Genomic DNA, 23,786 nt, shown 5'->3' with positions numbered 1-23,786 from the left:
TTAAGGCTAATTTCATTTAAACCCGCACTACCGTTTGTTTTTAGCATAATAAACGCTCACCAAATATCATCGACGGAAAGCTCGATAAAAGAACCTGTTTTTTTCAAAAAAGATTTAAATAATTTATTTCCCATTCAAGAACTTGAAATTTAACAGGTCTGGAAATTGAAGCTAAAGAATTCCATAATATATCAATTATATTATATTAAACTATAAAACATATAAAATCTTGATAGGTGTATTACATTTTGAATAAATTTTGAGATATTGCTTGTAATCCGTAAGATCTTTAGTATTTTCTCTATAAACAATTTAATTGTTTATCTTGCAAACCAGATATTTTACGGAAATATCTTGATTGTTTAATGTTTACTAATAACCGACTGACGGTAACTTTTTGAAAAGCAACTTTAGCTTAACTTAAATTTAACTTTAGTGAAAAGGAAGCACAGACTTCCTTACCAATAATGCTTATATGGCCAGAGCCAGCTTTGAACCATGGACTTAAGATCTAAGGCCAGAACTCTAACCACAACAACACGGCTGCTTTTTTTTTTTTTTTTTTTTGATAAGAGACCAGAGCTTTACAACTTTATTTTTAAAAAGAGACGTTTTTTTTTTTAAAAAAAAAGAGACCTTAACTTTACAATATTTTAGCTTTTCTTGACTGTTATAAACTGAATAATGTGAATAAATGAAAGTAGCAATATTAGGAAAATAAAAAGGTTTTCAGACCTTTTTTAACTCAATTTTAGGATTCAAAGTTCATTTGTATTGAAAAAATCAAGGCTCTTACACCAGGGCCATACCTAGGGGTGTATGGGTGTCTGAAATGCCTAGGAAAATTTTATTCAAAACTTAGTCGGCAAATCAGGACCCTGGAGTCGATACAGTTGTACCTTTAGTTGGCAGTCGGCAAATGTCAGCCAACAGGGACCTTTTTTTTTTTCAGGCCTAAATTAGTAAATTTTTTTTTGGTCTTAGTAGGCAAAAAAACAGATGCGTCTCCCCCTTTATAATATCTTTGGAACGGCTCTGTTTAGCATAACTATAAACTATACTTTAATAAATTGTTATATATATATATATATATTTATATATATATATATATATATATATATATATATATATATATATATATATATATATATATATATATACATATATATATATATATATATATATATATATATATATATATATATATATATATATATATATATATATATATATATATATATATATATATACAACAATTTATCAAAGGATTTTAATCATTATTTATTTTGCTGTTTCATTTAACTTTGGTTAGGGGGGGGGTGTCTGCTTTATATCCGCCTTTGTATTGTGTATATATAGTATATATATTGTTTTTATGTATACAAAGAAATGGAATAGATTTATCAAAGATCTAATAATATATTCCTTTATATTCACATTTGCACACTTGGCGAATCAATGGCTTTTATCCGGCGAAGACGCCAGATAAAGGCTATTGATCCTAATTTTTCGCACTAGATTTCACGCTTTGCGAAAATAATCATCAATAATATATTATAAGTATAGCGTAAAGCAAATAGTTTAACAAGCTGGTTATGGTTTTCGTATTTTCAAATAGTAAATAATGGTATAACACGATGACTGCACCAACTCCATCGTCAAATGATGCATGTTTAAGCATTGTTCATAGTTTAATGTGTCACAGGCAAGGTGGTGAGTCAGAGACATTTTCTAAAAGAGCAATTGAGTCATTGGTTAAAAAACTAAAAGAGAAAAAAGATGAACTTGAAGCTTTGATAACTTCTATAACAACAGCGGGAGCTCACCCAACCAAATGTGTTACTATACAAAGAACTCTTGACGGACGATTGCAAGTTGCTGGGAGAAAAGGTTTTCCACATGTTATATATTCCAGGTAAAATATATTTTTGCATTACATTTATAAAATGCGAAATAAATAAAAAAAAAGTGTATAAAAATATTTATAAAATTTATAAATTTTATAATATATAAGCATAAAAAAATAATACTAATAACAAGTATATAGTTGTATATAAAATCTTTTTTTGCGTTAACAGTGCCTAGTTGTTGAGCAGTGCCTTAATAATGTGCTTTAAATAAATCTGTATAAGCATAAACATAGTTGTGAGTTTTAATAATTATATCTACTACATGCACAGTTAATTTTTTTCTGCTTTACTTGTGTTCATATTAATTCGATTAAGTATTTCAACAGTATTTGATGCTTTAACTGGCAAAAAAAGTCTATCATCCTCTAATAAAAAGGAATTTTTTAATGCTTAAATTTAAATTTTTTACCCAGATTTTTTTTTTATATTGAATTGTGTTAACTTATAACAAGGAAAAATATTTTTATAACAAGAAATTCATATTATAGTTTTGACCCATTATGGGTCAAGTTTTTGCCATTCCTCAATGATAGTTGTCTTTAATTGAATCAATGTTTTTTAAAGGGCAGATTTGCTCAAAACGTTTTGAGCAAATCTGCCCTTTAAAAAACAGTAATTCAATATGAACCTCGATAAACATGGTCACTGCAGGGATGAACAAGTTTTGGCTTTGTGGTCTAAAGAACCCAATCTAGCTTCTTAGGTTAGGTCTTACAATTTAATTCTGGTGATTTGGCATCTGTAATTTTGAACTTTTTTCAGAAAAGTCAATTGCTTCAAGCAAAATTACCTTTATTAGACCATAATAAAGTGCAAAATTTGAAAGCAAGTCTTCTTGATTCTTATTTTAGTCTTCTTGATCTTATTTTAACATGTAATACATGTAATTCATTATGAGACATAAACATATGAATTATAATTAATAAATTTTTGAAGTGAGTGTTTAGGATTTAAGTGTTCAACTTTTTTTCTCCATTTGTGTACGATCCGATTAGAACTTAACAAACATATTTTTGTTTCATCTGACCATAAATGTGCCGTCATTGGTTGAGAGTTCATTGCAAATGTTCCCTAGCCTAAGCCTATATTTTCTTTTGATTCTTTTTACTGAAGAATTTTTGATTTTGATACTGAAGAAAAGCTTTTTTAGGGCAACTCTACTTATAAAAGCCTGATTTTTCAAGCCATTGTGAACAGTTCGAGGATTTACAGTTATACCATAATTTGTTTATAAATCTTTTGCTGATAGTCCTCGATCTTGTTCAATTTTCCAAATAATTTCTCTATCTATGTGTATAGTACTCTTTGTTGGGCATCCTTTTCTCAGCAAACTTTTGCTGATATCCATTTTTTAATATTTTTAATGTTTCCTACATTATTAGGTTTAAGCTTTACATCTTTTTCAAAAAAAAATTTTGACATATATGTAAAAAAAAATTTTTTTGACATATATATGTCAAAATTGTTTTTTATATTAAACAATTTAAGACTAATATTTATATATCAGTCTTAAATCGATCTCTTACTTATATAGCAGAATTTACATACTGCTAAGACATTTGCTGTATACTAATGACTTGAAATATATCAGAAGGGGTTTTAATGTATTAAAATTAGGACACTTCAAAAAAAATGAATAAATTAGAAATTCAATATTTTATGCTGGTAATCTGTAGGTTTTTTATGTTTCAGTTTTGTTTTTATAAGTTATAAATATAACCATTTTAATTGCATAATCATGTGACATTGTTTTGAAAAATAGATTTTAGCATAATAAAAACACTTTTAAATTTGAAATATATATGTTTTATATTTTATTATCAGTTTACAATAACATTATTAAAAAGTTTTTAAATAAAAGTTTAAAAGTAAATAAGAATTCATTAAAAACGATGTCAATAAAAAATTCTTTACAAAATTTACTCAATAATTAAACAAAACTTATATAAATACAACAAAATTATTATTGATTAAACTTTTAAGAGTTTAAATTTTTTTAATTTTTAAAAAATTAATCTAATTCATCATAAAGAAGGCATTTTAGTAATCATACAATTCAAAACAAAATTTTGTGCTTAATTAATAAAAATTAAAATAATTTAATGACTTTGCATTAACTTATTTAATCAACTTATGATATTTCTATTTGAAAGACCAAAGTTTTTCAAAACTTTGGTCTTTCAAATATATATATATATATATATATATATATATATATATATATATATATATATATATATATATATATATATATATATATATATATATATATATATATATTATATATATATATATATATATATATATATATATATATATATATATATATATATATATATATATATATATATATATATATATATATATATGTAAATTATGTTAGTGTATTTTACAAATAGAGTGCTCAATGTTCTTAAAGAACAGAGCAATAATTAATTAGTAAAAAACACTTATCTAACTTTTATCTTCGACTTGAAGTTTCACCATTGCTGGATCATCAGGAAGAGTTACTAAATCTCAAAAAAAATTCAATTTATAGAAAAAAATATTTTACAGGAAGTTATAAATTATTATAAAAATTTTTTAATTACTATATTTTTTTGTTAACGGGAAGTTACAGAAAGTAATTATGAAATAATTTTCTTTGGAATGAGGATAGTTTAATTTGGTCATTTGTTTTTATAACTTTTTAAGAGGTATTTATTTTCGTGCCTACATTTAGAAATTAATTCAGATTTTTTTTTTTTTAATTTTTTTTTTTCAGTTGTATATTTATTTTTTAATAAATAAATATACAACTTATGATATTTCTATTTGAAAGACCAAAGTTTTTTAAAACTTTTCAAAATCTTTTCAAAATTTCAAAAATCTTTTTTCAAAATTAAAGTATTCAACTCATTCAACTGTTCTACTCACGTTCTATAGTTCTACACAAGAGAAACACAATATAAACATGAAGTTTTAAATTCAATCATATATAAATACAATTATAGTTCTCTTTTGCTACAATTATAGTTTTCTTATAAAAACTATAATTAGTCTTGTAACCACTAAAGATATAAAAATTGAAAATGATCTTTTTTTATCATTTAGTTTTATCAAATGAAAAAGTATATAATATTTCTGGTTAAATTTATAACATACAATTGAAAAAAAATTTATTTAAAAAGGTTTCATGTATTTAGAAATTTTTTTGCGTTTGCAGGAGCCACTGATTGCTTGTGTGCTTAAGCTTATACTTGCTACTATCCAGAAAGAAAAAAAGGAAAAACAAAAGTTAATAGTAATGTTATAATCAAAGAAGTAAAAGATAACAAATAATGTTTCAAACAAGCAAGTAGTGAATTAAATCCTGAATGTACTTAAGCTATAAACCTTCTATAAACATTTCCATAAACCTTCTATTTCAAATAGAAGGTTTATGGAAAGGAAAAGGAAAAATAGGGAAGTTTGCATAGAAAGATTGTTAAGATGAGTTATGCTCAAACCAAAAGGAAGTTAACAACTCTATAGACATGTATAAAAGTTCTAATTGCATATCTTCATAGTTTTTCTTCTACTGTTTTTATTTCAATGTAACATCTATATGCAATAAATAAGTTTATTCTGAGAACTAAAAAACTATTCATTATAAGCGTTGCTGAGATTTGGTTCAAAAATAACTCCGAAGAAAATACTAAAAATTGTCTTATTTCAAAATAAAGAAATTATCTGTGATGGGAGAGTAGCAATTTATGTGTATAACAGTGTTATATCTCACTTGATAAACCCTTTCTACCTTGAGCAATTTAAACCGTTAGCTTATACAAAGTTTGATTGTTTGTGCAAAAAGCTGTTCTGACAAGCCCTTACTCATTTGACTTGCTATGTGCGTTTTAAACATGTGTTTCTTGGTTTCAAGCTCATTTGCTATACTTTTTATATATATATATATATATATATATATATATATATATATATATATATATATATATATATATATATATATATATATATTGCTGTTTTATTGTATCAAGTTATGATACAAAGTCTCTTGTTCGTTGTGATCAATATAATGTAAATATTATAAATATATATTGTGTTAGATTATTTGAAAAAATACAACTTTGTGATGATACTTAAAGTTTCATGCATTTCGGCAATCATCAGCTATATTTATTCTTTAAGTCAAGAAAAAACCATTAAAAAATACAAAACACAGAAAAAACAATAAACAATAGAATGAGTTCTGATGTCAAAATAAAACAATTTTAATGAGAAAATTGCTTAATCACCTGTGTCGAATTGGACAAGAAAAAACTTGTTTCAATGCCTGCACTTAGATATTATTTCAGTTTTTTACTTACCAGATTTTGATTTTTGGAGAATAGAATTTCATATTTTTTGTTTATGCAAAGTTAGCAGAATTTCGTGATAGAGTTGTAAGCATAGCAGTGTTTTATTATTTTCCATAACAACTGGATTTAAATTTGTATTTTTTAATTTCCAAAATTCTTTTGATAGTTCAGTGTCATTTGTTTTGATAGTTCAGTGTTAATTGGGAAGTGTTTATTGGTTAAGGTTTAAAAGCTTTTTCTTACATTAGTGCTAGCATTTATATATATATATATATATATATATATATATATATATATATATATATGTATGTATATATATATATATATATATATATATTTATATATATATATATTTATATATATATATATATATATATATATATGTATATATATATATATATATATATATATATATATATATATATATATATATATATATATATATATATATATATATGTATATATATATACATGATCCAGCAATGGTGAAACTTCAAGTCGAAGATAAAAGTTAGATAAGTGTTTTTTACTAATTAATTATTGCTCTGTTCTTTAAGAACATTGAGCACTCTATTTGTAAAATACACTAACATAATTTACATATATATTTATATATATATATATATATATATATATATATATATATATATATATATATATATATATATATATATATATATATATATATATATTTGAAAGACCAAAGTTTTGAAAAACTTTGGTCTTTCAAATAGAAATATCATAAGTTGATTAAATAAGTTAATGCAAAGTCATTAAATTATTTTAATTTTTATTAATTAAGCACAAAATTTTGTTTTGAATTGTATGATTACTAAAATGCCTTCTTTATGATGAATTAGATTAATTTTTTAAAAATTAAAAAAATTTAAACTCTTAAAAGTTTAATCAATAATAATTTTGTTGTATTTATATAAGTTTTGTTTAATTATTGAGTAAATTTTGTAAAGAATTTTTTATTGACATCGTTTTTAATGAATTCTTATTTACTTTTAAACTTTTATTTAAAAACTTTTTAATAATGTTATTGTAAACTGATAATAAAATATAAAACATATATATTTCAAATTTAAAAGTGTTTTTATTATGCTAAAATCTATTTTTCAAAACAATGTCACATGATTATGCAATTAAAATGGTTATATTTATAACTTATAAAAACAAAACTGAAACATAAAAAACCTACAGATTACCAGCATAAAATATTGAATTTCTAATTTATTCATTTTTTTTGAAGTGTCCTAATTTTAATACATTAAAACCCCTTCTGATATATTTCAAGTCATTAGTATACAGCAAATGTCTTAGCAGTATGTAAATTCTGCTATATAAGTAAGAGATCGATTTAAGACTGATATATAAATATTAGTCTTAAATTGTTTAATATAAAAAACAATTTTGACATATATATGTCAAAAAAATTTTTTTTTACATATATGTCAAAATTTTTTTTTGAAAAAGATGTAAAGCTTAAACCTAATAATGTAGGAAACATTAAAAATATTAAAAAATGGATATCAGCAAAAGTTTGCTGAGAAAAGGATGCCCAACAAAGAGTACTATACACATAGATAGAGAAATTATTTGGAAAATTGAACAAGATCGAGGACTATCAGCAAAAGATTTATAAACAAATTATGGTATAACTGTAAATCCTCGAACTGTTCACAATGGCTTGAAAAATCAGGCTTTTATAAGTAGAGTTGCCCTAAAAAAGCTTTTCTTCAGTATCAAAATCAAAAATTCTTCAGTAAAAAGAATCAAAAGAAAATATAGGCTTAGGCTAGGGAACATTTGCAATGAACTCTCAACCAATGATGGCACATTTATGGTCAGGTGAAACAAAAATATGTTTGTTAAGTTCTAATCGGATCGTACACAAATGGAGAAAAAAAGTTGAACACTTAAATCCTAAACACTCACTTCAAAAATTTATTAATTATAATTCATATGTTTATGTCTCATAATGAATTACATGTATTACATGTTAAAATAAGATCAAGAAGACTAAAATAAGAATCAAGAAGACTTGCTTTCAAATTTTGCACTTTATTATGGTCTAATAAAGGTAATTTTGCTTGAAGCAATTGACTTTTCTGAAAAAAGTTCAAAATTACAGATGCCAAATCACCAGAATTAAATTATAAGACCTAACCTAAGAAGCTAGATTGGGTTCTTTAGACCACAAAGCCACTAATGTTTTGTGGTCCTTTAGACCACAAAACATTAGTGCTAGCATTTATATATATATATATATATATATATATATATATATATATATATATATATATATATATATATATATATATATATATATATATATATAAAGTTTCATTTATCCGGAATAATATGGCTGGTTTATATGTATTTGGAATAGTATGGCTGATGATTGCCGTGTGTGTATATATATATATATGTGTGTGTGTGTTTATATATGTGTGTGTGTATATATATATATATATAGGGATGGTAATCCTGGGATCCCGAAATCCCGGGATTACAGACAAATTCATGATCCCGAAATTCCGGGATTAGTCTCTAAAATTTTCCGGGATTTCGGGATTGTAATAAACAATAAATAAAAACAAAAATTGATTAAACTTAATTTATTTATTTAAAATGTCTAAATTTTCGCTATAAAATTTGTTGAGCTGCTTATTCTCCATGCAATGTTTTCCTTTTATTTTTTAAATTCTTAACGTTGGCGTGATTGTCACAAGTTCTTTAACATTGAAAGTTATCAAATACGGAAGGTATATTAAATAAACTTTATTAATTCGAAGTATAATTGTTTTCACATAAGTTCATTTTGAATTATGAATAAAGATAATTATTCAATAAATAGCTTAAAATATAACTTTTTTTTTCCAATAAGATAGAAATTAGCCTAATATCATGACTAACTACGCTGAATTCAACAGCACAAATCTCATATGGAAACATTTTTTAAAAGGAGCAGATGAAACAGCCTTATGCAAAGTAATTACATGCAAAAAATATTAAAAATTGCTGGTGGTTCAACGAAAGGTCTTCATACCCATTTACTTTCCATACATAAAATTAAATTAACATCGCAGGAATTAAGTTTATCCACGACACCTTCAACTTCAAAAAAATTATTAGAACCGAAAAATAAAAAACCGAAAATCACAAATTATTTTCCAACAACATCGAAAAAAGATGAATGCCTACCTGAAGTATTTGCCCGTATGGCAGCAAAAGATGGTATATCATTTAATACAATTTGCAACTCTTCTGATATACGAGCTGGGTTAGTTGCACGAGGCTTTAAAAATGTCCCAAAATCACAAAACACTATTCGAAAAATGGTGTTAGACTACTATGAACAGGTTAAAAAACTAGTTATAAAGGAAATAATTGATCAAATATCAAGAGGCTTCAAGTTTTCCTTAATGCTTGATGAGTGGACTTGGAAACTGCAGATACATGAATGTGAATGTACACGAGTTGAAAAGTTATTGGAATTTAGGTTTGATTCGCATTTTAGGATCTATGCCAGCAGAAAAGTGCGTTTCACTTCTAAACGAAAGACTCAACAATTTTAAAATAAAACTTGAGGACGATATCATTGGTATTACCACAGATGGTGCAAGCGTCATGAAGAAACTTGGAAAAATTATAGAAAGTGATCAACAACTATGCTTTGCCCACGCTCTACAGCTGGCAGTAATATTAGTTCTTTATAAAAATGACCCCAATTACTTGGAAATCGATGAAATTTTAGATGATGAGCACATTACCTTTGCAAGTTTAGAGAACCACAGTGATGAAGAAAAAGATAATGATTGTATTAATGACTATGCTTCTGAAGAGGAAGATTGTATTCAAGATTCAAATAATTCATTTTTGTTTAATGAAACCTCTGAGGTTACTATTAAACACCAAGTTTTTGGACCTGTTATAACAAAGGTCAGGAAAATTGTAAAAATCTTTAAAAGGTCCCCAACCAAAAATGAAAATTATTTACAAAAGTACATAAAAATTGAGTTTGGAAAGGTCATCCATTTGATTATGGATTGTAAAACCCGATGGAGCAGCTTATTGCTTATGCTTGAAAGATTTGACAAATTAAAATATTGTGTTAAAAAGGCATTTCTAGATTTAGAATTGGATTCCAAAATTGACGATTCAATTAAGATGGACGAAAATGAATATAAAATTGTATCTGATTTAGTAGCACTTTTGACTCCTGTTAAAGCCACTGTGGAAGCACTTTGTTGACGAGACGCAACTTTAATTACAGCTGACATTGCATTAGAGTTTATGTTGACCAAAATAAAACAACAAAAATCTGAAATCGGGAATAAACTGTATGCTGCTTTGAGTCACCGAATTAAAGAGAGGAGAACACCATTAAGTAGCTTAGTTTATTATCTTCATAATGACCAGGTTACATCAACGAAAATCACAGATGTTTTTGTACCAAATACAAGTAATCAAAATAAAAAGATTATAGTAAGCATGATAAAGCGTTTTCATCCCGCAGATATAGCATCAGCAGCAGACAGCAGTTGTGATGTTCAGCTAAACCAGGTTTTAAGAAGTGACGAAGGTGATAAGAAAGTCAAAACAATTAGTGAACAATTAAACGAAGTTATGGAAAAAGGATTGATAGCTATACGAACAACACCTATAAGGGTAGAAAGTATAACTTCTAAGATTCAAAAAGAAATGTTTTTATTTGAAAGTGGTGGCACAAGAGGTGATCACCTTCAAAAAGTGTATAACTATATTCTATCTATACGACCAACAAGTGTAGAGTCTGAACGAGCATTCTCAGCCGCTGGGTTTTTATGCTCTAAAAATCGAACACGATTAAACGATGAAATGATGGACGCTTTGAGTTTTTTAAGGTTTCAAAACAAATTCAAAACAAAACAAATAAGCTTTCAAAACAAATTATAACTCTTATATATTAATGTATACTTATATTATTTTTAAACATTGTTATTTTGTGTTATCGTTTAAAGGTGTTATTTATAGTTTAAATTACTTCACTTCATCAGTTAAATTAATCATATAATAGTGTTTGATAATTAAAAGTTCTTCGCAGGCTTTATCTTCTATGATTGTAAGTTTTTCATTCAATTCCGGGATTTCCCGGGGACAAATTTGTAATCCCGAAATCCCGGGATTGAGAATTTCCGGGATTTTTGCCATCCCTATATATATATATATATATATATATATATATATATATATATATATATATATATATATATATATATATATATATATATATATATATATATATATATATATATATATATATACACACACAGTGTGTATATATATATGTGTGTGTATATATATGTGTGTGTGTGTGTTTATATATGTGTGTGTGTATATATATATATATGTGTGTGTGTGTTTATATATGTGTGTGTGTTTATATATGTGTGTGTGTGTGTGTGTGTGTGTATATATATATATATATATATATATATATATATATATATATATATATATATATATATATATATATATATATATATATATATATATATATATATATAGGGTTAGGACTATTGTAATAGTATTTGTAAAAATTAAATACAATTACACATTACAATACAATAATATTGTATTGTAATATTACAGAAACAATAAAAAAATTTATTTTGGTATTGTATTGCTGTGATGAAAAACAATTACAATAAGTATTGTATTGTTTTTTTTCTAACAATACAATAAATTTTGAGAACTATTGTATTGTATTGTTTTAATGTAATAAAATTACAATAACTATTGTAATGTTATGATGAAAACAATTACAATAACTATTTTAGTGTATTACTTTATAATAAAGTAGAAAAGCTAATGTATTATAACGTATTTATATTTATCTCTAACAAACTTACTACTATTTTTACTATTTTTTATTTACGGATTTGCAATATATTGCAAATTTTATTTTTTATGTATTTAGATTTTGCATCACCTATCTTGTTATGTATTTCAAAGCTCTAAATAGCCGCAAAATATTGCCTGTCTGATGATAGCGTTACTATTATGAAAAACAACATTCATAAATTATTTTATTCGGCCCTTTTATTTTTTCCTCTTGATTTTAATGCTGCAAAGGAACTTAAAATATTTATGAAAATTAACTTTAGTAACACAAACAGTTAAACATAATAATTCTTCTCAAATAAGAATGTTAATGTCTTTTATTACAATAATAATATATTGTTATTGTATTACAAAGACGAATTACAATACAATATTTATTGTTATTGTAGTGGGTCATTACAACACATTTTTTTTTCCAGATATTGTTATTGTTTTATAAATATGAATTGCAATACAATATTCATTGTTATTGTATTACAGAATTACAACAGTCGTAAATCACAAGTATTGTTATTGTTTCTAAATTAAGTTAATACAACAACAATAATTATTGTTACTGTTATTGTTTTCATTACAATTACAAATAGTCCTAACCCTATATATATATATATATATATATATATATATATATATATATATATATATATATATATATATATATATATATATATATATATACATATTTATATATATACATACATATTTATATATATATATATATATTTATATATATACATATTTATATATATATATATACATATTTATATATAGATACATGTTTATATATATACATACATGTTTATATATATACATACATAATTATATATATACATACATATTTATATATATACATATATATATATATATATATATATATATATATGTATATATATATATATATATATATATATATATATATATATATATATATATACATATTTACACCAATATATATATATACACGCACACACACATGTACTAAATAAGGTATATTTTCAAGGTTATATGATCAGAACTTTGTACTGTAAACGCTGTTAAGTACTACATCAACCTAACTTTGATGTTATTTAACTACTTTTAAATGTTGAATTGCTAATATAACACAAAATAAGTATATACCTATTTGTAAAGTTTAGTTTATCATGAATGCAAATATTTTAAGAAAATTTTATTTCCTTTGACCTTCCTTTTGAGCTTTTTTCCAGGGAAAACCAAAATAAATTTCATATTTAGTAAAAGATATAGAAAACATTAAACTTTATAGTTTGTATTTTGTAAGTAGACCAGGGAGACTTTAGACATGGGAAGAGAATAGATACTTAGAAATCTCCTATCCTGTTAACATTAGAACAATGTTGTCTATGGTCAATATGTTGGTAGACATATACTATTAGCTTTAAAACAGTTGGGTGACAATTTCCCATAAAAAATTTTAGAGTGAAAATACATTTTTTTGGTTCTTTGTAAAAAATTTTATTCTAAATGAATCACTCAGGTCCTAAGCATGAACTCTGCCAGAGTTGGTGTAATTTTTAGGACAAACAGTTACCTGCAGAAGTTTTGGAATGTAAGTATTTATAGTCTATAAGTTTGTAATCGTTTATAAATCAGTTTGAACACTATCCAAAGTCTCCTTGAATACTAATGTAATGGTTTCTACATAACAATTTACAATAGGCAATTATTGGTAAAGAAGCTTACAAAAAAAGGCAATCAAGAATAAGATCTTAAGGGAAAAACTTCTAAAAAGGCAATTTTTCAAGAAATATTATCAGATAAATCAATATACCTATAAATTTGAGTACATATGACCTTGATAAGGATGGATTCAATGAAAACAATACTGATACTTTTGTGTTTTTTACTTTTTTGATGAACTCACTTCCAACAATCAGTTAAGTTAGGAGTTAATAGAAAACATTAGAAGAACCAGCTCAAATAACAACAGTATTCCATACAAGGAAGAATAAGAGATTTATAGAGAAAGAAAATGGAATCTGGTCTTCCTTAAAAGATGTTAACTTAGAAGTGAGTTGTATATAGGGTTTCCATGAGAGATAAGTAGTGAATGATAATCTGAGAAGACATAAACAGAGAAAACTCTTCAAGTTTTTTTTGTCTAATAATAGATTTATTCATCTTATGTTTAACAATGTAAAAAAATTAATCCCCTAAGGACAAAGCTGCAGCAGAAGATAGTCCCATTATCAAAGGATTAATAAACAAAACTTCATAGTTATTAAGTTTAAAAATGAACATTTTTTAATTTTTCTTGAATTTTTTTTAATATAATGTCATAATCTGGCAAAGTCGTTTCTTTTTAGAATTTGGCGTTGGCCTGATTTGCATAAGAATGAGCTCAAACATAACTCATACTGCCAGTATGCATTTGATTTGAAGTGTGATAATGTTTGTATTAATCCATATCATTATGAAAGAGTTGTTTCACCAGGTCAGGTGTTTAAGAAATTTATAGTTTGTTAAATATTTTATAAAATGAATTTCTTTCATGAAATGGGTAAACCTTAGTTAAATGATTTTTAATAAATAAATTTATAATTTACAGTTCACTTTAACTTTATGTTTAAAGAATTTTAAAAATAAGTTTTAATATTTACTTAAAAAATTGAAACTTAATTTTAGGTTGATACCTTTAGTGACAAGGGTTTCTACAATTTTTTTTTTCCTTTTTTTTATATATGTTTTTGCTATATTAGGCAAACTAAATAAGTGCATTTCAATGAAATTTATAGTCTTTAGTTAAACTTTATGAAAGTGAATTTTTTTTTCAAGATTAAACTTGAAGAAAAGTAGAAGAAAAAAATCATAATAAGAAATCTTCAATCTAAAGTACAAGTTTTATTTCTTTATTCACAGAGTTTTTATTTATTTATAACATATTTGAGTAAATTGAATTATTTATTTCTTTCTTTTTGGTCTTTTCATTTGCTCTTCGTATATTCTTGTTATTAAAATCCATCTGCCTTTTTTTTGAAGCATTCTATGTAAAAAAGACAATAAGTATTAAAAGAACCCTTGTATTTTTTTTTTTAATTTTATTTTTTTTTAATTATGATATATTAAAAAGTACCCTTGTAATTATTTGAAATAAAAGGTTGTGTCTTTTTTCTTCAACAGTAATAAGTATTACATTATTTTTATTCAAAATATAAATTGCAATTAGTTAGAGTTCATTTTATAGATATGAATTATTAAGTTTCATTTTAGCTGTGTTTCAGTGAGCATTAAACATTTTTTTATTAATAATAAATTTTATTATAAATATGGGGGGTAATTAATTACATAGGCTTTTCTGTTTAACTTGTAAATGTTTATTAATTTTTGGTTTTATTGGAAAATTTATTATACTATGATTTGTTCTTTAGTGTAATGAAACTAAGAATACATTTTTAAATATTTGGTTGGTGCTTTGACAGATAACTTTTATCTTCATTATAGATATATCCTCATTATCTATATCCCAGCAATCTGGTATGTATTTTTGTTTATTTTTTGATTTTATGTCAACAATTTTTTATAGGTTCATCTGTAAATAGATTTCAAATATCTTGCCTGAAATAATTTACAAAAGGTTACAAAAAATTAGATAAGATTTGAATTTTTTTTTTCAAAAACTGAAAATTTCAAAAATATTTTCAAAAGATGTTACAGATATAAATAAAAAAGTATTTGTTTTCAATGCATCTAGACACCAATATTAAAATTTCTCTTCCAACATGTTTTGTTCTTAGTTGTATGTTGATTTAATAATTTATTTTTAATATAATTATTGTAACCATTAAGCAAACAAATTAATTTTCTTCCTTTTTTTAATTATTGTGACTATTTGTTTTGTAAAATTTTTGTCTAAGTGATAATATAAGTTTTGTAAAAGTTTTAACAAATATTTTTCATAGTTATATAAAAAAATGTTTTTATTTTAGATGGTAGCTCTAATACAATGAGTCCCACTGGGAATGATTTTAAGCCAACAAATATGCCATCTTATGGAGGTTAATTGGAAAAAATAATTATAAAATTATAATTATAAAAATAATTATAAGTAGATAACTTCAAATATAGTTTATACTTTTTGATTTTATAAAATTATTTAAAGTAGTTTTCTTTTTTTCTATTTTTTAAGTCGGTATGCCAAGTATTGGATCATCAATTTCTTCTGGAATGAATTTTAGAATGTATTCTCCACTTAAACCAGAACTTGATCGTCCAATTCATCAGCCTGTTCACCAGCAGATTTACCATGATGACCATTCTATGCATCATATTAATCCACGCCAGTCTATACATCATGATAAACATGATATGTCACAAAACTATATGGATGGAATCCATCCTTCTCCAGTGCATATTTCTCCAAGTCGACAACATAGTCATGGAGGCATGATACAGTCTCACACAGGTACTATCAAGAAATATTTATGCAAAGTCTTTTGTTGAGCCTGATCATAAGTTTAAGGAAATTTATTTAATTCATATTTAATGAAGTTTTTTTTCTTTAAAATGTTTTTTCACCAGGCAATCAATATTTTAAGTTTTGGGATAAAGGCAGTTTTTCAGGTTTTTTATATACTCTTAATTTTTTTAGGAAACCAAAGTTTATTGGATTTCAATATTTTCAAGAGTTTTTTAAGCAAAATTTTAAAAATTTTCTTTTTTATTTTAAAAAAATTACAGGTTTTTTAAAGAATATAATTGGTAACCTCATTATTTAAAAATAAGCTAAAATAGTTTTAGAGAGCATGTTCCTTTGTTAAATATACTTTTTATGTTGTGTTCTCTTTTTTTTAACTTTCTATATACAATACAAAAATAGAAATTTTTACAATTACTGGAAGTAAAGTTAAAGAAAAAAAGTTGATTATTAGTTACATAAAATTTATTGTTATTATAAAAGTATTCTTTTAATATTTAATTTTATTATTACACAAATTATTTTACACTGCTTAGGCTTGAATGGACTACTCTAATTCAACAATATTTAATGCCCTTTATAGAAAATTTTGTCCTATACAAAAAGTTTTTTCCTATATAGAAAGGTTATAATTCCTTTTTCAAGTTTTTCAAATTTCTCATTTTATCTCCAAAAAGTAAAAATATTCCTTCACTAGAAGAGGTGCAGTTATAACCCTGTTTACTATATGAAAAGTAAACCTGTTTGCAGAATGCAAAAAATGTTTTTTTTTTTTTGTTTGTTTGTTTTTAAGAGATAATTATTTTTTGTTTTTGTGTTTATATTTTTAGGTTTTTCCAATCACAATAGTTCTCTACAATATGGCAACAATCATGCACATGCCTACCAACAACAGCATGGTTTAGTTGATAGCAGACCACACTCTAGAGCTTCTGTTGATGGCCGAAGAATAAGTGATCAAATGTTACACGATGAACATAGTCGTCATATTCCTTTAATGTATAATCCAGATATTCATCATCACAGTGTCCAAAGTCAGTTGCACTCACCTATTCCAAGTCCATATCATTACCCACATTCAGTATATGACCTTACAGACAGGAGTAAAACATCTTTTTCTCAATCAAGTGTATCATTTTTACGTAGATCTTCAAGTCAATCTAACACTAGTGTTAGCGCTTCCACTGTTTCTAATACGATCTATCCTATGCACCCAATAACTGTTACAAGTTCATCTCATCAGAAAACAAGTAGTCACTCTAGTTCTGTTGATGTAGGTATAACGTCTCCTACCAATGTGTATCAGCACAGCTTTTCTGTACCGACTGCTAATGATCAGCCAGCTGCAAGTTCAATACAATCTCCGGTTTCAAATTTGTACCCAAGCTTATCAAAATCAATAAATGTTCATACACCAAAAAATGTTACTCCGGGATCTCCAGATAGAATCAGTTTGTTTTAAATTTGTTAATTTAAACATATTTTTTTATCCTTAGTAATTTGTTGTTTCCTTAGTAATTAGTTTTATAAATAATTTTATAATATATTATAACTTTGGATGCTTGAAATAACAATTTGAATTTTTTTTTAGATCCACCTTTGAAAATAGAAGAAAATAGTTTACAACAAGCAGATATCGCATCAGGTACTTATATAACATTTGGATTAAAACCTCTTTTCTAAGCTTGTTTGGTCAGATTCTTGATTACCTGAGGTTTTATCTGTAATATTCTCTGCATCCTTCTGTTTTGAGAAAATATTTTCAATTTATTAAAAATAATGTAGCAAGAAAAAATGTTTTAAAATGCATTACATTTTTTACTTAAAAGTTTAGTAGAATAATACATAAACTTTGCTTTGCTCACACAAGTCAGTAAACAGTAAATTATATAATTACATTTGAAAAAAAGAATAAATAATTAAGTATTTGTAATATTATACAGATGTTTATGATTATAGTAGGGAGCAGTGTGCCTCCTCCTAGTTGGTCACCAGAAGTAGATCATATTTCCTCACAATCAAGTCTTCATCCAAAGACTGGAATTAGTATGCCATTTCCAGTTCAATCAAGCTCTGCAGTAACAGCTGGACCTTCCTTTTGTGTGTATTAACACCTAGTTGTGATTTATTTTTTTAATTTTATTTAAGATAATAAAGCAAAAACTTTATTTTGTAGGGAGACTTGTGTACCTAAGGTCACTTTTTTACAATGCACAAAAATAGTACCACTATATTAATTACTTTCAATTGGTAGTTACTTAGAAACAGTTTTTGTTGGCTTCAAAATTCAAAATGGTTGGCAAAAAAGTACATTATGTCATCAATCAACTGAGTAACAAAACTTATATCTAATTATTTTCAAATAAAGTGGGGTGACGTTTAGTACACATGTTGTTTCTTCAAAAGTTTACAATAAAAAATTTTGAAAATTTTTACATTGGTTTTTTTTGTAAATTTTTTAAAATTTAAATTAAAATTTTTTTAATTTAGGAGTAATTTTAATTATAGGGAATCCTCCTGATCAACCACGCGTTGACTCATACTCTCGTTCAATGCATTCAGGAAACACAGGACTATTGACAAGACATGCTAGTAAATTAATCTTTTGTACAAATAAGTTTATGTATTGTTTTTTAAATGTTTACAGTTATAGTTATTTTTAATTTATTTATTTTTTTCAAATCTTTTTAAAAGGTTGGCTTGAAATAAACTGTTAAACTTTTTTAAAACTGTAAAGTACTCAAAATATGTGGGGTTCATAAACTTTATATGGCCTTGTCTTTCAAACAATTTTTCTTAGTTTTAACAAATTATTAGACAACAGATGTAATTTGTTGAGATTAATTTATATAAACTTTTTTGTTTTTAAGATATGGCTGTATAAAGTTTAGAACCCCTTCATTTTCTAAAATTGTAAGAAATTGGAATGTTTTAATAAAAGTTTAAAAGAATTTTAAATTTGTTTTCGTTGTTTAACACATCTCGTGTCAACCTACTGGAAAGAGTGTTTTAAAAAACCAGAAGTAAAAATAATTTCGACTAAAAACCTTTAAAAAAGATATTTCATTGTTGTTTGTATTTTTTGTATTGAAAGAAAATGTATTATTAGTATTAAAATAATAATTTTGTTGTTGTTCTAGCACCTGCTTTTTGGTGTTCCATTGCTTATTATGAACTTGACCAACAAGTTGGAGAAGTTTTTAAAGTGCCACACAAGGCTCCTTCAGTGACAGTTGATGGATATGTAGATGCTTCTGGTAATGGTGGAAATCGATTTTGTTTAGGTCAACTTGCAAATGTTCATAGAACTGAAGCCAGTGAAAAAGCTTTATTGCACATAGGTAAATTTAATTTTTAATGCTTTGAAACGTCATACCTTTTACATTATAGTCATCTGAATTGTTTTAAGAAAATACACCAACTGAAGGTTTGGGTTCGGAAAAGCAGCATATACATATGAAAGACAAACACCTCAAAAAACTGTGCACATAAGTGTACAGTTATTATTATATGTACTGTTATTATTATATGTACAGTTAAAAATATTCCACCACCCAATATATTTATAGCGATTTTTATATCCCATTATATATTATATACCACCACATATTATATACCACCGCATATTATATACCATCACATATTATATACTACCACACATTATATACCACCACATTATATATCACCACATATTATATGCCACCACATATTATATACCAGCACATATTATATACCACCACATTATATACCACCACATATTATATACCACCACATATTATATACCACCACATATTATATACCACCACATATTATATACCACCACATATTATATACCATTACATATTATATACCACCACATATTATCAGGGTGTTAGCCAGAAAAAAAAATCATACAGCGTTTTAGCGAAATTGGGAATTTAGGTACGGCTAAAAAAAAAAGGTCATTACATTCTGACATTTAAAAAAGTAGATACAATTTTTTAGATACAATTAAGTTTCAATAAAAGTTTTCTATTTTTGCTGGGTTATTCATAGGAATATTTTTCTGTTTTGTTTTTCAGGAATATTTTTATATTTTATAAATGTTTAATTATAATTATTCAACTTGTTTCATTTTGAGCAATTTTTGTCAGTTTTCATTTTTAAATTGCTTCTCTGCTTTGTTTAAAATTGTTGAGAGAAAAAAACAAGAACAAAAGACAATTGTTTGCAGTTTTAATGAATGAATTAACAAATTTATTTATTGAAACTTTGATCTATTTTAATTGCGTAAATCGTTTTTAAATACAGTTTTAAAAGGTTTAAACGATTAGTTACATATATTGTCTTCTTTTATTTTTATTTTCATTTTTAAATTATAAATGTAAAAAAAATGCTAAATAGTATTAAATTTTAACAAAACATAATTAACGATTTCCAAGATCCTCTTGTAACTTTTTAATTTGCTAAAACAACTTTTTAACGACAGTCGATAAAGAAAACTATACATTTTACTTAGGAATGCCAGAATTTTATGGCTTTTACGAAGGAAAACACTAAAAAAAAATTATTACAGGTTTGTAAAATCCGTAAAATTGTAATTTTTGTAAAATCCAGATGTTTGACAACCCTAATTATATGGAAAGATTTCGAATATTTCAGATTTAAAATACTTAGTATTTTAAAACTAAAAATTTTAAAATAGTTCAAAAATTTTTTTAACTTTCTTACATAGGTAATCGTATTATTGTTCATCATATTTTATATTACAATTTTTATCATAAGATAAATTCAAATAGTAAAAAACTTATTTAAATCGATAGCTTTTAAATGAAAGTTAGATTAAAGTTTCCGAAATTTTAATAACCTTTTATTGAAAAATTGGTTGGCTCGCTAATTTCTGTCAAATATAATGCTACTTTTATTTAAATACTTGGTGTAGTTAAGGCGATTTACAAATCATTCGAATTTATTTAATTGAAATTGGCATGATTTTGTAGGCGTATTATGTCCAAACAAAAGCTTTAGATGTTATATTTTTTTTCGCTTCAGGTTTTTTTAATATTTGAAGAATTTTTTCTCTTTTTTGTATAATTTTCTAATCTTTTTTACTACCCCTAATTGTGATTACAAAAAATACCATTTTGGAGCCTTTAGATCACTTTCGCTCATCGGCGTTAACATGAATTTAGTTAAAATCTTTTGAAAAAGTGCCTTAATTTACTATAGATCCTAGTTCTAATCGTTTCTGACCTATTAGCTAAATATATTATTAATTTATTTTTGACAACTATAGTTGTCAAAAATAAATTATAAATTTTATTTTGACAACTATAGTTGTCAAAATACAATATTTCTATCAATTTTTACAAAAAAATACAAGAATTCCGACCAAAAAAGAACTTGCAATCAAGAAAAAGCCCCAATAAACGTTAAAAGTTTTTAATCTATGATGTTCATTTTACCTAAAAATCGTATTTATTTAAAGTCTTATACGAATTTAGACAAGCGAATTAGGATTTTAAGAAGATTTAAAAAAAAAAAAATCTACGGTCTGGGTTTTTTCGCTTCAAACATTTATATTTTATGATACCACAAAATTTATCATTTTATTTTTTCCGTCTTTTCATGATTCACAGACCTGATCATTTAACGGAAATATGTAGTAGTCAACAAAATATCATACAGACGCTATAGTATTTTAAAATTGCCTTAACTACACCGAGTAAGTAACAAAGACATTTAAGGGGCAGATCGATTTTTTTCAATTTACAAATATACATTAAATATCTACGTAAATTTTGAATTTGTAAATTAAAAAAAAATTAATTATTGTAATTATTGTAAACATTGGTTAATAATTAATAATATTATAATATTATTTATCTTCTTTTATGTTTTACGCAAATACAACATATACAATATGTTTCATTGCATGTTTTATTTTTGATTTTTTGTTGTTATTTTCGGTTTACTTTACCAGCTAACTTATTTTACCGAAATTATTAATAAATCTTTTAATATAAAAATGTTATTAACTTATTTTATGTTATAATATTTATTAATATGCAAATTTTATTTGTAACTTTCCTAACTTAAAATAAAAAGTAAGAATGTAAATAAAGAGTTTTTGAATAACAAAAATAAATTAATAAAATAATTTATTAAACGCATTGAACAATTTTAACTGGAGAATACCTGACGTCAATTAAAAATTAAAAACATTTTTTTCAACTTTTGAATGAATGATCTTGCTTGTTAATGACGACACTTTTTTTTTCACATTAAAAAATCGATCTTAATTCTTAATTGATTAACTTAATTCATTTCCTTGTCGCGCGTACTAATTTGCGTTTTTTACTAGTCTAGCGCAACAATTTAAATCTGAGACTGATTAAATTTTTTTTTTTTTCCCATGATTTTAAAAACCTTTGGGAATTTTAAACCAATTAGGAAACCGCGTTATACGCGGCGCCATCAGGCTGGCTATTACCCTGATTATATACGACCACATATTATAGCGATTATTAAAAGTTACAGCTTGTTTTAAAGATTTTAAATGCATTAAAATATTTATTTTTCTAATTCAAAGCCAATTAGGAATTCAAAATTTCCAATTCATTCAAAACTTCTGAATAATTTGTGGAATTGACCTTGTTGTAAAATGTGTAAACCAGCATGACTGTTGGCAGTAATTGCACCCAAATCATTATTGATGGACATTGCTTAACTGAAGGTGTATTATAGATGTATATGCATATATATATATGATGCGCTGTATCATATATAACGGGTCTTTGCAGACATTTTTATATCTATATTTTGAAGTAATTGCAACTTATACTAAATTTATTTTATTTTTTATAGATTTTATTTTTTACATAAAAAAAAAAAATTAAATTTTATCTTAATCACACGTGAAATGGGACGCCCTGAAAGAGAAGCTATCAATAAAAGTAAATTACTATTTAAATGTTGTTAATGGTAATAAAAATATGGTTGTTAAACACTTTAAATACAAAAAAAATACCCGAAAGAGCATTTTATTTGATAATTAAAAAATATGAATGCTCTTCAACAACTGAAGATTTACCAAGAAGTGGCCGCCCTGTCACACTAGAGCCTGGAAAAGTTAAAAAATGTAAAATCTTTCAAAAAAAAATGTGGAAAAAATCAGAGAACTGAAACTAAACAATTTAATATTTCACAAAAAACAGAAAGTCAATATAAAAAACA

General features: G+C 24.9%; 1 protein-coding gene across 1 annotated transcript in view; it reads left to right on the top strand.

The window, feature by feature from the left end:
* Positions 1–1,443: 1,443 nt before the first annotated feature.
* The window catches only part of LOC100198878 (mothers against decapentaplegic homolog 4), a 35,272-nt gene continuing 12,929 nt past the window's right edge, over positions 1,444–23,786 (top strand). Inside the window, exons 1-10 of the mRNA XM_065805366.1 lie at positions 1,444–1,915; positions 14,464–14,591; positions 15,599–15,631; positions 16,084–16,152; positions 16,284–16,559; positions 17,402–18,022; positions 18,163–18,216; positions 18,531–18,671; positions 19,080–19,163; positions 19,712–19,912. Coding sequence (XP_065661438.1) covers positions 1,638–1,915; positions 14,464–14,591; positions 15,599–15,631; positions 16,084–16,152; positions 16,284–16,559; positions 17,402–18,022; positions 18,163–18,216; positions 18,531–18,671; positions 19,080–19,163; positions 19,712–19,912 — 1,885 coding nt within the window. The 5' untranslated portion in view covers positions 1,444–1,637. The remainder of the gene's footprint in view (positions 1,916–14,463; positions 14,592–15,598; positions 15,632–16,083; positions 16,153–16,283; positions 16,560–17,401; positions 18,023–18,162; positions 18,217–18,530; positions 18,672–19,079; positions 19,164–19,711; positions 19,913–23,786) is intronic.

Source organism: Hydra vulgaris, chromosome 09, assembly GCF_038396675.1.
Source record: "Hydra vulgaris chromosome 09, alternate assembly HydraT2T_AEP".
Lineage (NCBI taxonomy): Eukaryota > Metazoa > Cnidaria > Hydrozoa > Anthoathecata > Hydridae > Hydra > Hydra vulgaris.
The sequence above is the reverse complement of the archived record's forward strand: the minus strand, read 5'-3'. Positions and strand labels throughout refer to the sequence as shown.